The 12,353-nt window shown below is 42.2% G+C and overlaps 2 protein-coding genes across 5 annotated transcripts; both read right to left on the bottom strand.

Annotated features, from left to right (window-relative positions):
- Window positions 1-166: 166 nt before the first annotated feature.
- atxn7l2b (ataxin 7-like 2b) lies at window positions 167-6,615 on the bottom strand. Of its 4 annotated transcripts, none has more exons than XM_077003774.1 (11): window positions 5,853-6,162; window positions 5,458-5,562; window positions 5,140-5,208; window positions 4,617-4,935; window positions 4,116-4,330; window positions 3,868-3,950; window positions 3,232-3,434; window positions 2,690-2,873; window positions 2,295-2,416; window positions 1,198-2,017; window positions 168-1,073 (listed from the first exon to the last, which is right to left on the bottom strand). In XM_077003774.1, the coding sequence occupies exons 3-11, from the start codon at window positions 5,165-5,167 to the stop codon at window positions 1,056-1,058; spliced, it is 1,992 nt and encodes a 663-aa protein (XP_076859889.1). In that variant the 5' UTR covers window positions 5,168-5,208; window positions 5,458-5,562; window positions 5,853-6,162; the 3' UTR covers window positions 168-1,055. The 4 variants fall into 4 exon arrangements, with proteins under 4 accessions (XP_076859886.1, XP_076859889.1, XP_076859890.1 ...); XM_077003775.1 differs by having other exon boundaries at window positions 6,015-6,151; XM_077003771.1 differs by lacking the exons at window positions 5,458-5,562; window positions 5,853-6,162 and adding an exon at window positions 6,206-6,615 and having other exon boundaries at window positions 167-1,073.
- Window positions 6,616-6,925: 310 nt separating this feature from the next.
- On the bottom strand, window positions 6,926-12,143 carry sypl2b (synaptophysin-like 2b). Its single transcript, XM_077003776.1, has 5 exons — window positions 11,929-12,143; window positions 10,380-10,495; window positions 10,012-10,216; window positions 8,292-8,483; window positions 6,926-7,879 (listed from the first exon to the last, which is right to left on the bottom strand). Exons 1-5 carry the CDS (start codon window positions 11,995-11,997, stop codon window positions 7,757-7,759), a joined length of 705 nt encoding a protein of 234 aa, XP_076859891.1. The 5' UTR covers window positions 11,998-12,143; the 3' UTR covers window positions 6,926-7,756.
- Window positions 12,144-12,353: the final 210 nt, after the last annotated feature.

The raw sequence follows: 12,353 nt of genomic DNA, 5'->3' as shown, positions 1-12,353 counted from the left end.
CCTTTTTTTTAAGTCTGATTTTTTAATCATTTGTGTTTGGTTGTCTAAATATATTTTTATTTACTTGCTTATGTAATCAGATAATAATTATACAAATTTTAATGCATGATATAGAAAATAGACCCTAGTTTATCTTTACTTCCAAAACACGGTGGTATTATGCACTCAAACAGGCTTTCAGACAGAGGCTGCAGGGTAGTTTGGATTTTCCATCTGCCTGCAAAACATCAGTGCTTGACATTTTGGCCGGAACACTGGGCAGACCTCATATCAAATACCAGAACGTCCATTCATAGCTAGAGATGCTACTTTTAGAGAACAAGAACGGGAAATGCAATGACATTATCATAATTTAATGGTCTTTACGCAGATTTGAGTTTTAAAGATCATAAAAGCTCAAATAAAATTAATAAAATATAGAAATTAATACAGCAATCGAATAAATATGAACCAAGGTATAAATTTAACATACATGGAATTGTTTTTGTGCTTAAAATTAAAAAACAAAACAACCTCTGGCCATTCACACAAGTATCAATTATGGTAATCCAAATAAAAATACTTATGCTGTTTAAATACTGAGCATATTGTAAACACAACAAGTGGTTGCAAAACACCATAGGCCACTCTGTCGTCATAGCTATGAAAGCTATTTGTCCAGGCCTTGACTGAGTATCAAAAAACAAAGTGGTGACACAACGCCATCTACTGGTGAAATAGGTTTAACACATTCTTGTAAGGATGTATTTCAAGTGTATGGGATATTTATTTTAAATTTCAATATCCGACATTGTTTAGCAGCATAAGATAGGACTTGAGGTATTTCTATACTCACACACAGGTAATCAATACATCCTCTTTCACTCACGTAGAAATTCAATTTAGAAAATGCTCACACACACACACACACACACACACACGCACACACACACACGCATACACACACAGACACATCCCCCTGGGGTAAATTGCAAAGGCTTGGACAGTCCTGTGCATAAAGTTTGTGGCAAAACGTGGCAGTAGACATCCATCTCCTGGTGGGTTTAAGGCTTCCCTCAGTGATGAAGCTTTGGCTGTTGGAAGATGAAACATTAAGGGACAGGCTCTTAATTTGCCATTTTAATTTCTTAATTTCTTCCATCTGCATAAGGTGCAAATCAAAAGACCTTTACAACAGTTCAGGTCTCGAGAGCTCACCTTCTGTGCTTCTAGTTTCTTCTCCATACTGAGGGAGACTGGCCCTGCATTGCTGTCTCTCCGCCAGGAGAAGAGGCTAGATGGGGCGTGGGTGGAGGAAAGGCTGTTGGGTTTGGGCTGGCGTGAGAGCGCCTCCAGGGAAGAGGCACCGCTGGTCCTGCGTTTTTTACTGGGCCCTTTCTGCTCGTAGCCAAGAGCCCTCCGGTGCAGACCCGAGGCACCACCGCCATCATGAGAGGAGGGTTCTGGCGGAGAGGGCGAAGAGACCGAGCCCTGTGTCTCGGAAACGTGCAACTGAGGGCGGGACTTGCCGCCTGGCGAAAGAATGCCGTTTATTGGTCCGCGGGAGGGAGAGAAAGAGGGTTTAGCTGAGGAGAGCGGTCGGTCTCTAGGGTGAGGAATGGAGAAGCTCCTGCTCTGGGACAGCGGGTCTTCTTCCTCTGGTGGAGCCTTCCTGCGCCTCCTGGGTGCAGGGCTCTCCTGCAGCTGCCTAAGCCTCGCCTGCAAAGCTTGCTTGCTGGGACGACCCACAGGATTGCGAGGCTGGCCGGTGCCAGAGGTGATGGGGACTTTGGTCAAGGTTTTGGAGGGGTGTGTTAGGCTAGAGGCCCTGGCCTCTGATTGTCCTGAGGTATTAATATCCCCAGGAGGCCGCTTGGGGACAGAGGAGGTGCTAGTCCTAAGTGAGGAGGCACTGGGGGCAGGGAGTCTGGTTGGTGGGCTGCGCACGGCATCGTGGGAAATGTAGGCAGATTGAGTAGGAGTTGTGTAGGCTGGTGCAGGGTGATGGGAGCAAAGCTCAGACACCTGAGGGATTTTCCTATGGAGACCAGAAACATTTTAGTAAAAATTTCTCAATAATTCTTTTTTACTAAGACTGAACTTCATTTGTGCATGTATGATCAATTAATAACAACAATAGCAACCACAAAAATCACACATCACTAAGTATGGCATTTTCTGCCACAAAACACAATGTTAGTCACCGTCAAGAGTTTCTGCATTTCCCTTCGATTTCTGTTCCCAGAAATACAGCGTGGGCGGTTTGGACGTTCACCTAACACATGGCAGCCACGCGGCAGAATTGGCTGACTTACTTCCACAGGTGGGCGCTGAGATGCTGCTCCACCATGGCACTGAGTGCAGATCGCAGGCGGAGGAGCCTGCGGTCAAACGCCAACACGCTGCAGCCCAACACACGCGCCCCAAAAGTGCACAGCTGCATGAGGGGAGGGGGGGAACAGACGAAAAAAGAAGGGGAGAGCAATAGAGAGGGAGACAGAGGGGGAGGAAAAGGGGATGGGATAGAGAGAGGGGAACAGAGTGAGAGAGAGATGTTGCACTATTGTTTGTAGAAAACTGACAAATTGTTACAATAATACATTTATACAAAAATGTAATAAAGGAATAATTAATCATCAATAACTAAATGGGTGCCAATTTGCCAGGAGCTATAATCAAAAACGTAGTATGAATGAAGTGTTCCACTCACCCCCAGAGGTTTGGGGTGGCATGTGCTGGTGGGTAGATCATTAGACTCCTCTTGGTTTTCACCGTCGCTTTCCTCACTAGAGGCCGAGTGGATTGGAGGGCGCAGGGCTGACAGCCCCTCCCCCTCCTTGGAGCATGGATCCCATTCGTCCACCTCCACGCCACTCTCTGATGGAGCCCTGGACCTGTTACACATATGATCCCAAAAGATGTTCTGATGCCGTTATGCCACGTTCCAGGGCAGCTTACAAAAGAACTCAAGTCATTACTGACAATGTAAAAATCACTCACATTTGCCCAGGTTAACGGGTCACACTGGTTTACTATGGTCTTCATGACCATTTATTTAAAAAAAACAGTTCTTCCTACACAACTACAGTTTCCCTTTATTCCAAGTTGGTCCTGATGGAAGTTCAAACTAACAAGTTCAGGAAATAACCAAGTTTTAAATGTACTTGCCTATTTGCCCATTAGCTGATTTTAACACATACAGGGCTGAGAATCTGATGTAGACATTGTGCCAAGTGCTGTGCTGCTCCATACCTGAGAGAAACGTAGCTGGCCGCCGGCCGCCTGCAGGCCTGTGGCCCTGGCTCTGCCTGGGGACAGGGAGAGCCTTCACTGGGAGCGTCTCTGGAGAGAGGAGCCCGCTCCCGAGATTTGGCGCTCATCTTCAGCTCCAAAACCAGCTGATCAAAGCTCTTACTCCTGCCTTCGACTTGTCTGCGCTGGTGGATAGAGTGAATCTAAAAGAGACAAGGGGGTAAGAAACGTGAGACATTAGGTCCTTTTTAACAGTGCTCTTAGGACAGGATTATGGGAGTTATAGTTTACATTTGATGTATTTTAAACGTTTCAATCCAAGCATGTGAAGGGATGTGGAGGACTTTTCATCTTAGACCAAGCATGTTTTTTAAGCATACTAATGCTACCATATCCATGCAAGGAGGTAGAAATGTGAGCTTGCATCACACAGCAGTTTAACAGTCAACGATGTGTTAAACAATGTGAACTGCAGACAATATCACACATTTCTAAGCAGATAAGCAGAACATGAATGTAGAAAAACCCTGAGAATGTCAAAGCCATTTGGTACACTCAAGAGAGTTTGCTCCAAGTAAGTAATGCACAATCTAAAAATGTTCATTTGTGTTTTAAATATACTCCTTTTGAACATACATTACACGTGAGCAGTCTGGTGCAGAGTTTTTTCCTTTCAGGATCAAGTACTCCACAGTGCTTGTCCAAGTCACATTCTTTCTCTAGATAAAAAACAAAAATGTGTGTAAGTTTTATATTTCTTGTAAGTGAAAATTTGTGGTCCAAATACTCCAAAAATGTTTCTGGTTCTGTTCTGGTCCAAAAAAGAAGCTTTATTTTAGACAACCAAAGCCAATTCCCTAAAATGACAAAAAGTGTGATCATACTGGGGACTTTCTTGTACGTCCTGCTGTAGGTCCTGGGGCCGTGCAGGGACCGTGGTGTGTGCGTCCCCTTCTGTAGTGCCTTCTCTGCTGGAGGAGGCATCATGGGTGGGGTCTGCCTCTGATGCCACGGTCTTGGGGAGTCTTGGGGAGTCAGCATGGATAAGTATGGAGGCGATGGTGGGTTCTCACTGGGGTATTGATCCAACTGCAAAATGCTGAAAGATAGGAGAAATCAAGACTTTGCTAAAGATTTCATAACAAATCGGAAGTAGCAAAAGCAAATCAAAGCGGGTAGAGCATGGTGCTACTAACACCAGTTACAGGTTCAATCATCAGGCAGCACACATACTGATAAATATTTAAATTTCTAAATATGCATGTATGCAAATTAAATCATACTGGACAAATTAATCTAAAACATGCATACATATACCTACATTCATACACAGACATACATATATGTAGCTGTAGAGAAAGGATCAGTAGTTAATCACTGCTTACCTGGTCCCGTCCTTCTGGGCTTTGGCCGCTTTGTGGATAGAGGAGTGAAAAGGTGGGACCCGCAGGGGTCCGCCAGGTTGCTGTTTCCCATCACGTGCCTCATGGAGGCCACCGTGCTGGGCAGGGGGCCTGCCCGCTTGCACCCAGAGTGACGGGGGAGACGAGAGGGAAGCATTGGGGCCGTAGAGCTTGCTGGGTGGGCCATGCCGGCGCTCGCAGTGCTTTTCAAAAGCTTGCGGCTTCACCACCTGCCCACAGTGGCTGCACACCACCAGGTAGAAATCGTCATGCGCCGGGCAGTAGCCGTATATGCACATATCTGTAAACAGGATGGCATATTTTTATCGCCCAAGCAGTTGGAACGCATTCGTGTCAACCCCAAGTTGCAGGTGCTTGCTTTTCAACTGTGCCAAGTGCCACTCCTTCTTAATTGCAGGACACCCTATGGGCAGTGTCAGTCATCAAGAAAGTACTGCTGGTGAAAAAGGAACGTCGTTCAGGACTGTAGGACAGAGCTGCTCACCCTCTTTTCTAAGAGTCATGGTTTCCATCCTTTTTTTCACATTCTTGCTGCACTCCTCCCCAGATGACCCTAAAAAGTACAACCAATGTAAATAAAGAAAAAAGATGATATGCAAAACAGTCACAAGTCAAGAAGCTGATAGCTGATACACAATTTGCTAATCAAATTGAAGTTGTGCTTCATGTGCAAGTGAGCTGCGTATAACTTATTTGACACATTTACACCACTGGTCTCCTGGAAACAGAGGCAGATTCATTAGTTAATGGTCACTGGTTTTTCCCCCGACAGAACACATGGCCTAGTTATTTTGAAGCATACCTTCACACAGTACAGATGTTAATGACGATAAGTATTCGAGGTAGCGCGTAGATGTTTGCAAAGATATTGTTGTGCAGTGTAAATCATCTCGGACATCATAAGACGCTGTTAAATAAGTTAAATAATTACCACAACTTCAGAGTATCAAATGAAAGTCAAAATGCAGCTGGCGTTGTCAGGAAGGGCAACGTGATTTCAACGACATCCCAGTTATAGGAGGATGGTTTAATATTGGCTATTTAGACCGAGCTCTTGATTAAGGAACGCATATCCTAAACCCCTGGCCTGTCCACATGAGTGTCAGTATAAGATTAGTGGAATTGAGCTTATTTGCCATGATAGTTTGTGGACTGATGTCGAGCTCCACCTTCACTTCCCGAGCTGCCATAACCCACCTAGGCTTGGTTAGCATGTTAGCTAGCCAGAACACCTGGAACTGGATCATGCAGCTTTTCTGTAATATACAGGCTAACGCCATTACGACAACTTTAGGCACAACTATTTCCAGTTTAGTGTAGTGAACTAAACCGTTTGAAGAGTCGTCGTTTGTCTATCACCTCACTGAGCGCTAGGACCTGGGAGATTTTCAAAAGTACGGTGCCGACTTCAACCCTGTGCGCGCTAGGACCCAGCGGGTCTTTTGTTTGGGTTATGGTGAACGGTGTGTCCATTTTAAATAAATTATTTTACTGTGACTGGTAGGCAGAGTGTCAGCCAAGATGATGTTTAGGGCGATTCTATCACTCACCCTCCGGTGTGGAAACGTCGGCCTTATCTATCCAAGAGTTCCAACTTTGCCCTACGCATTCATCAAGGATGGAAATACGCCGATCTAGGGCAGCCATTACTGTTCAGCGCGCGCACAGTCCGCCACCATCACTACAAGAGCGCGTATTCGACGTCATTCCGCGCGTTCGCGATTGACACAGTTGTGCGCGGGCATTCATCTGCAGCATCCTCACACTCAAGTATACGAATAACTTTTACTTTCACATCAAAACAATACGCAAGGATGCCACTAAACCAGAGGGGAAGTAAAAAAGATAGCGGTACTCTTGTGACAACTAGTATCCACCTAGCTGCGCCAGGTCTAAGTAGGCCCAGAGATGTGGTTACCCTTTAATGTGGCTATCCGGATACAGAAAAAATACCATGGCATTTTTAAATTTAGCTTTTCTAACATTAGACTTCATAATCATCTGTGGATTACATGTGTTCTTTGTGTTGATTACTTTGTGAACAAAATGTAATATTTTTTTTAATCATAAAATGTACTTTTATTAATCTAGATGCATTTGAAAGTAACATTAAGACTAACAAAATGTGCTTTACATGGCATGCTTATCATTACAATGATGTAAGACTAAAACAAGCCCCTTTTAACAAAACAGTCAATTTGTACATTTAAAATAAATCATTCTCTACTTTTGCAGCCATATACATTCAAGAACTGACACACTTCAAGTGGTAAACTTATGAAGAAGAATGTTTACTTGTAAACATGTGTTATACTTGAAGGTTTCAATATCAAATCATTGCAATATGTATACAATACTACATACAATGACAATGATATTGCTTGAGATGATGAAACTAAAGTGAACCCTTAACTAGTTGGAAAACATGCAACACATCCAGTTATGTAGTCTTAATCAAGTCTGATAATAGAAAATACTGTTTAATGGAATAAAAATGTTCAATTTCTAGAAAATTCTACCTCTAGGGCAATAATTACCAAATTATAACTGTTACCAAAATAATTATTGCTTCTATCACAAATGTACATTATATTTAAAATACCACAGGCACAAAATCTAACAACCTTCTTACAAGATCTCGCCAATTAAATCCTGTAGGGCTCACTATTCATACTTGTATTCAGGAATGTATGTTTTCTATAGGCAGTTCAGTGATACAATTTTATTGCTGGTGGTAAACCCCGACATTAACAGCATTACACATCACTTATATCTGAATGTGTCATGCTGTGAACCATTCTTGTGCAACTTAAACATCTGTGCTCCAGTTAAAAATTTTGATTTTTACAAATTCCCATGCCATTACAAAGTAACATGACACCACAGTGTCTGTATTTCGAATACCTGTATTATTTATACCATTAGAAGAGACTACTTCTGTGCCAAGATTGAGATAATTACCTAATTTCAACTGACAGTCTGAAAGATCCAGATTGACACCTTTGCTGCAATAAAACACAAAGTTAAGTTCCTGAGCTGTACCATATCGATAAGTGAAATTGACACCTGCTTTATAAATGTAGACAGAACAAATTATTTTGTCATGGCTGCCTTGTTCCTTCTTGCTGAGTGACAGAAGGAGCTGATGATTTGTGGAATGATGTCTCCTTATAAATGAACCAGCAGTTCCCTGCCCATAAGATAACATTGAGGAACCCAGAAACCTATAACAAGAAAATAAGAACAACCAAGTATTGAGTAACATGATTGGTCCATAATTGTTAAAGGCCTAATTGTAATAGTTATGCTTGACAAGATTTGGAATGTATGCAGGTCCTGGATTACAACAGTGGAAGCATCTGTTAGGTCAGAACACTTTAACTGTCAAATCTGCTTTGGTGCAAAATGCAAATGATCAAGCACATACATAAGCCACCCACATAAACTGAGAAATAGCAGTTGTATATGACTCTACCTTGTCCGTATAATAAAATGTACACACACACACAGATCATTCATCAGATTTGTGAGCACTTGGGAAGTATAACATTATGGCAGAGTTTGTGCAACACCACAAACTCAGTTTTGAAAAAGAAAAAGTGGTGCAGAATATTACAAAGTTCTAAGCCATCTTACCACTGAAGAATTGAGGGGCCCAAATATGGGCAGGGCACCGGGCGTGCACCTGTTTTCAGTTTCTTTACAAGCATGAATGACGGAGACCAGATAGCTTGGACTTGTTGCCCCCTTCACATCGGTGAGGCCTTTTCCCCACGCACAAGAGGACACCAGCCACAGGAACGTGAAGGCTGCCGTTACCAGCAGATCCTGTCAAAATAAAACCGATTGAACCCATCCTGCATATGCTGTGCTAAAATGATCAAGCAGACATCAAGGACCACCCCAGCGCTCCAGAATTAAATTACTTAAACACTTTGATATGCTTACCATGAAACACATGCCAAGGGACAGGCCTGATATAAAACTGTTGCCATTGCTGACCTTCTTTTCCTCAAAACTTCCTTTTTAAGATGTCTTATTTGCTGGTTCACACATGACATCCATGTGCTTGAGGTCAACATGTATACGCCCGCACAGTTAACAGAACTGAAGAAATGCCATCTCTTTGACTTCTGATCCGCCTGGGCCACATTTGCAGTTGCTGTCTGTTACACACCCTTCTGTTTCTTCATTCACACTAAAGCGTGAGGACAGCTAACTCCTACCCCAGCATCACGTCACAGCACACAGCTCATCTAATTCAGCCAAATGCTACTAAAGACTTACAGTATACAGCTGTGCCTTAGTGCTGAAGGATTTTGGATATGGTCCCATAGGATTTTCTAAAAAGGAAGACGCTGAGATTACCAATACATACCAGGAATTTGCCACTATGGATACATCTGATAAAATGTGCAATGCAATTATGACACTGTACTGTATATCCAGAGGTGGACATTCCAGGTTCAGAAACTAAAAGTCCTCACCAATTGTGTTGATTCCACTAATATTACCTGGCTTGCACTAATTAGAAAATCCAGCAAGCTTGAGTAAAATCCTGGGAAGGAGTTTTTACTTTCTGAACCTGGAATATCCACCTCTGTATATCTGATATATAGAATTAGGTACATTTACTCCCATAAACCTGTTTATTTATGCAAGCAAGTTAGGACTGTGAGACCTGTTGCTATGTCCTGTCTTCATGTCTGTGGTTTGTTCTGTTGTGCATTTACTGTTTGTTATTTGCTTTTATTGAAATTCCTTGATGCTGTTGTACTGCCTTGTAAATGATACTTGTTATTTTTAAACATGCTATATACATAAGTGACTTGAGTTAACATACAGATAAAAGAATGAATTAGCCTTTGGTTGAAGTCAAGTAAAGTCTGTCATGGTAGGCCGGTCCCCGGGCTCAGAGGAGACGCCCACTCCCAGACCACCTCCACAGTGACACTCCCCCCGCTTACAGTCGCCCACCTACTGACACACCTTCCTATTACTCGTGCACGTGTCACTCATTTATCCTATAAATGCCGATAGGTCCACCTGTGCTGTGTAATCCTTGGTGAGCTGTTTACGTGCTTCTCTGTTGAAATGGACATTTAAGACTTAACACAGCTCCAATCTCGCCTCCTGCTGCTTTTGCCTTGTCAGAAAATCTTTTTAATGCACTCTGACTGTCCACGGATAAAGCTCAGAACCTTGTACATCATCTTGTACATGTATTTTGTTTATCTTAGAAAATAATCCAGATGCCGCATGTCTACGCATCACTTTAGCAAGGTAAAATTATGGAGAGCAAAGCGTCAAGCCCAAAGTACATTTAAACTCACACAAGTAGATTAAGCTCACTCACCACAAGAGGCCCACGGTTTGACTCACGATACAGGTGCAGATAGCCTGTGTACAGAATGAGGATGCCAATACAGTAGAGAAAAGCCAGGACTGCAACAGTGACAAAGAACTCTGCTGAAGAGGAATGGTTGCCAGTCAGGTGATACAGCTCAGTTTGTCCAGAGCTGTTAACTTTGCACGGGATATGGAATTCCTGTGTATTGAGTCTATGTGAGAAAATACAATAAAGGAAGGAAAGCTAAACTTGTGAATTACAAAATAAAACCAATGCAAAATTAATAAATTAAAATGATAACATATGATAATTAATGTGTAATAACAAGTTAATAAAATTATAATTATGTTTAATAAAATATTAATTGTGTTTACCTAAAGGGATATTTAAAAGAGATGGGAATCTCATGTTGAAGTTTGTGACACTGGATATTAATGGTCGTGTTGCCAGAGTAACTGCCAGTCGATGCAAAAGCCAAAATGGCAAAAACCTGAGGAATTCATGAGAGCAGTTGAATGAAAAGGGACTGTGGGTGTCTTAGGAAGAGAGTAACTTATTTGTTACAGAAAAATTACATCATGATATGATGATTTACTTTTAAGGTCATGTTCAAATCTATTTTTGAGGATAGAGACAATATGATAGAATGAAACATGTTTTTCCTTTTTTTAACTGAAATACACTGTGGGGCCAACACCAAAACCAAATCCTCATTCTCTCTCGAACGAGTACTCATTAATTTCCTGACTTCAACGACATCCTTCAAAACAGGAAGTGCAAGTTTTGGGGTGTTAACCATTATTTTCGGCAAAAAAACTAAATACAGAAGTCAGTATTTCGCAATTTGGCTGTTGTAGCATAGTACTCAGAGGGTTTTCCATCCACCGAGTTTTTGCGCATTTTGAAAATGCGCATGAAAAAAGCTGAATAGAAAAAGACCAAAATTCGAAAAAAGCCCCAAATATCGCAAAAAGATTTTTACGCTAGGAGGAGGTGGAAAAGTTAGACTATCGCATCGCCAAAATTCGGAAAGACTGGATGGAAAAGGGTTTTTCGCATAAACGATGACGTATCATCAGGGTTGCCAACTCTCACGCATTGAGCGTGAGACACACGCATTTGACCGTTTTCACACGCTCTCACGCCACACTTCCGATATCTCACGCCGAAAAAAATATCCAGTTTATTTACCTCAGATCCACATATATGATTCAATACGTTACTAGTTCGCTAGCTCTGGCGCCATCCACCGACGATATAACACTGAATCTGTGTCCATTTTACGTTCGCCCCCCCCGCTCAACAAAATACTCTCGGTTAAAATCTCACTCCAAGCGAACGTCAAAAGTTGGCAACCCTGTATCATGCCTCAAGTCATGTGGTTCTGTACATGATCGCGATGTAAAGATGGCAAATGCATGCAAAAACAGTTCTGGAGAGAGCAAAAATTGAATTTAACTTCTCCATGTATAGAAAAGAAAAAGAAAAAAATGTTTCAAAACCTCAACGTGCAAAAATGCGTAACGCCCAGATGGACGTAAAACCACTATTGTTTGACGTCCTCTCACGTAATCTAAAGTTTATTCGCATAACTGTAATGAATGGAAACAAGGCTTAATTCGCATTTTTTTTCTGCCGAAACTTGGAAATTGCGCATTATTTTTTCGAAAGGTTTGGATGGAAACCCGGCACACACACACACACACACACACACACACACACACACACACACACACACACACACACACACACACACACACACACACACACACAAAGTCTGAATTAGGCAATACAGTTCTGAGTAAGGCTTAACTCTTGTTGTGCCCAGACCTACATACATACACTGCAGCGTTGTTGTTCTTGTTGCGGTGCGGACATCACAGTTTTTCGGAGTGATTAATGTAAATGAAAACGAACACTCACCCATTCTAGGACGCGTATAAACCCTAGTGGCTCTTTCATCAGAGCCAAGTCTAAACGGAATCCGCTCATTTTTGTCTGATTAGTCAGTCAGGCAGTTTTAACAGTTACTGTCACGAAAGACTAGACGTCGACACTTCTAGCAGATACGACGTTAGCTAGCAGGAGAGCTCACTACAAAACTTGTCAGTTTGATTCCCCCCTTTTTTTCTGGCACGATGGAGTTCACGTGATCAATGACGTGCTCTTAAAGTATGTTAGAAATTTGAGTAATAAGATTAGTAATCGGGAATTGTTTCAGCAACTATTTTTACTTTTCTGGCTTTTGATGTCTTTGTCTGAGTCCATAGTTATATGTAAGCTGTTCATTACTACACGCGTTACCTACAGCCAATAAACGTCTGTTGATGAAACTTGCACTCGCCTCG

This window comes from Brachyhypopomus gauderio, chromosome 4 (genome assembly GCF_052324685.1).
Source record: "Brachyhypopomus gauderio isolate BG-103 chromosome 4, BGAUD_0.2, whole genome shotgun sequence".
In the NCBI taxonomy this organism is placed as follows: domain Eukaryota; kingdom Metazoa; phylum Chordata; class Actinopteri; order Gymnotiformes; family Hypopomidae; genus Brachyhypopomus; species Brachyhypopomus gauderio.
Note: the sequence above shows the minus strand (reverse complement) of the source record. Positions and strands in the feature narration are given on the sequence as shown.

Excerpts from the sequence above, each read along its gene's own strand:
- atxn7l2b (XM_077003771.1), bottom strand. The coding sequence starts at position 6,302 with ATGGCTGCCCTAGATCGGCGTATTTCCATCCTTGATGAATGCGTAGGG. Across the intron at positions 5,209-6,205 it reads CGACGTTTCCACACCGGAGG|GGTCATCTGGGGAGGAGTGC; the intron begins GTGAGTGATAGA and ends TGTACTTTTTAG. Across the intron at positions 2,417-2,689 it reads GCCACCCCAAACCTCTGGGG|CTGTGCACTTTTGGGGCGCG; the intron begins GTGAGTGGAACA and ends CCCCTCATGCAG.
- sypl2b (XM_077003776.1), bottom strand. The coding sequence starts at position 11,997 with ATGAGCGGATTCCGTTTAGACTTGGCTCTGATGAAAGAGCCACTAGGG. Across the intron at positions 10,496-11,928 it reads TTATACGCGTCCTAGAATGG|GTTTTTGCCATTTTGGCTTT; the intron begins GTGAGTGTTCGT and ends TGAATTCCTCAG. Across the intron at positions 10,217-10,379 it reads TCTTTTAAATATCCCTTTAG|ACTCAATACACAGGAATTCC; the intron begins GTAAACACAATT and ends TTTCTCACATAG.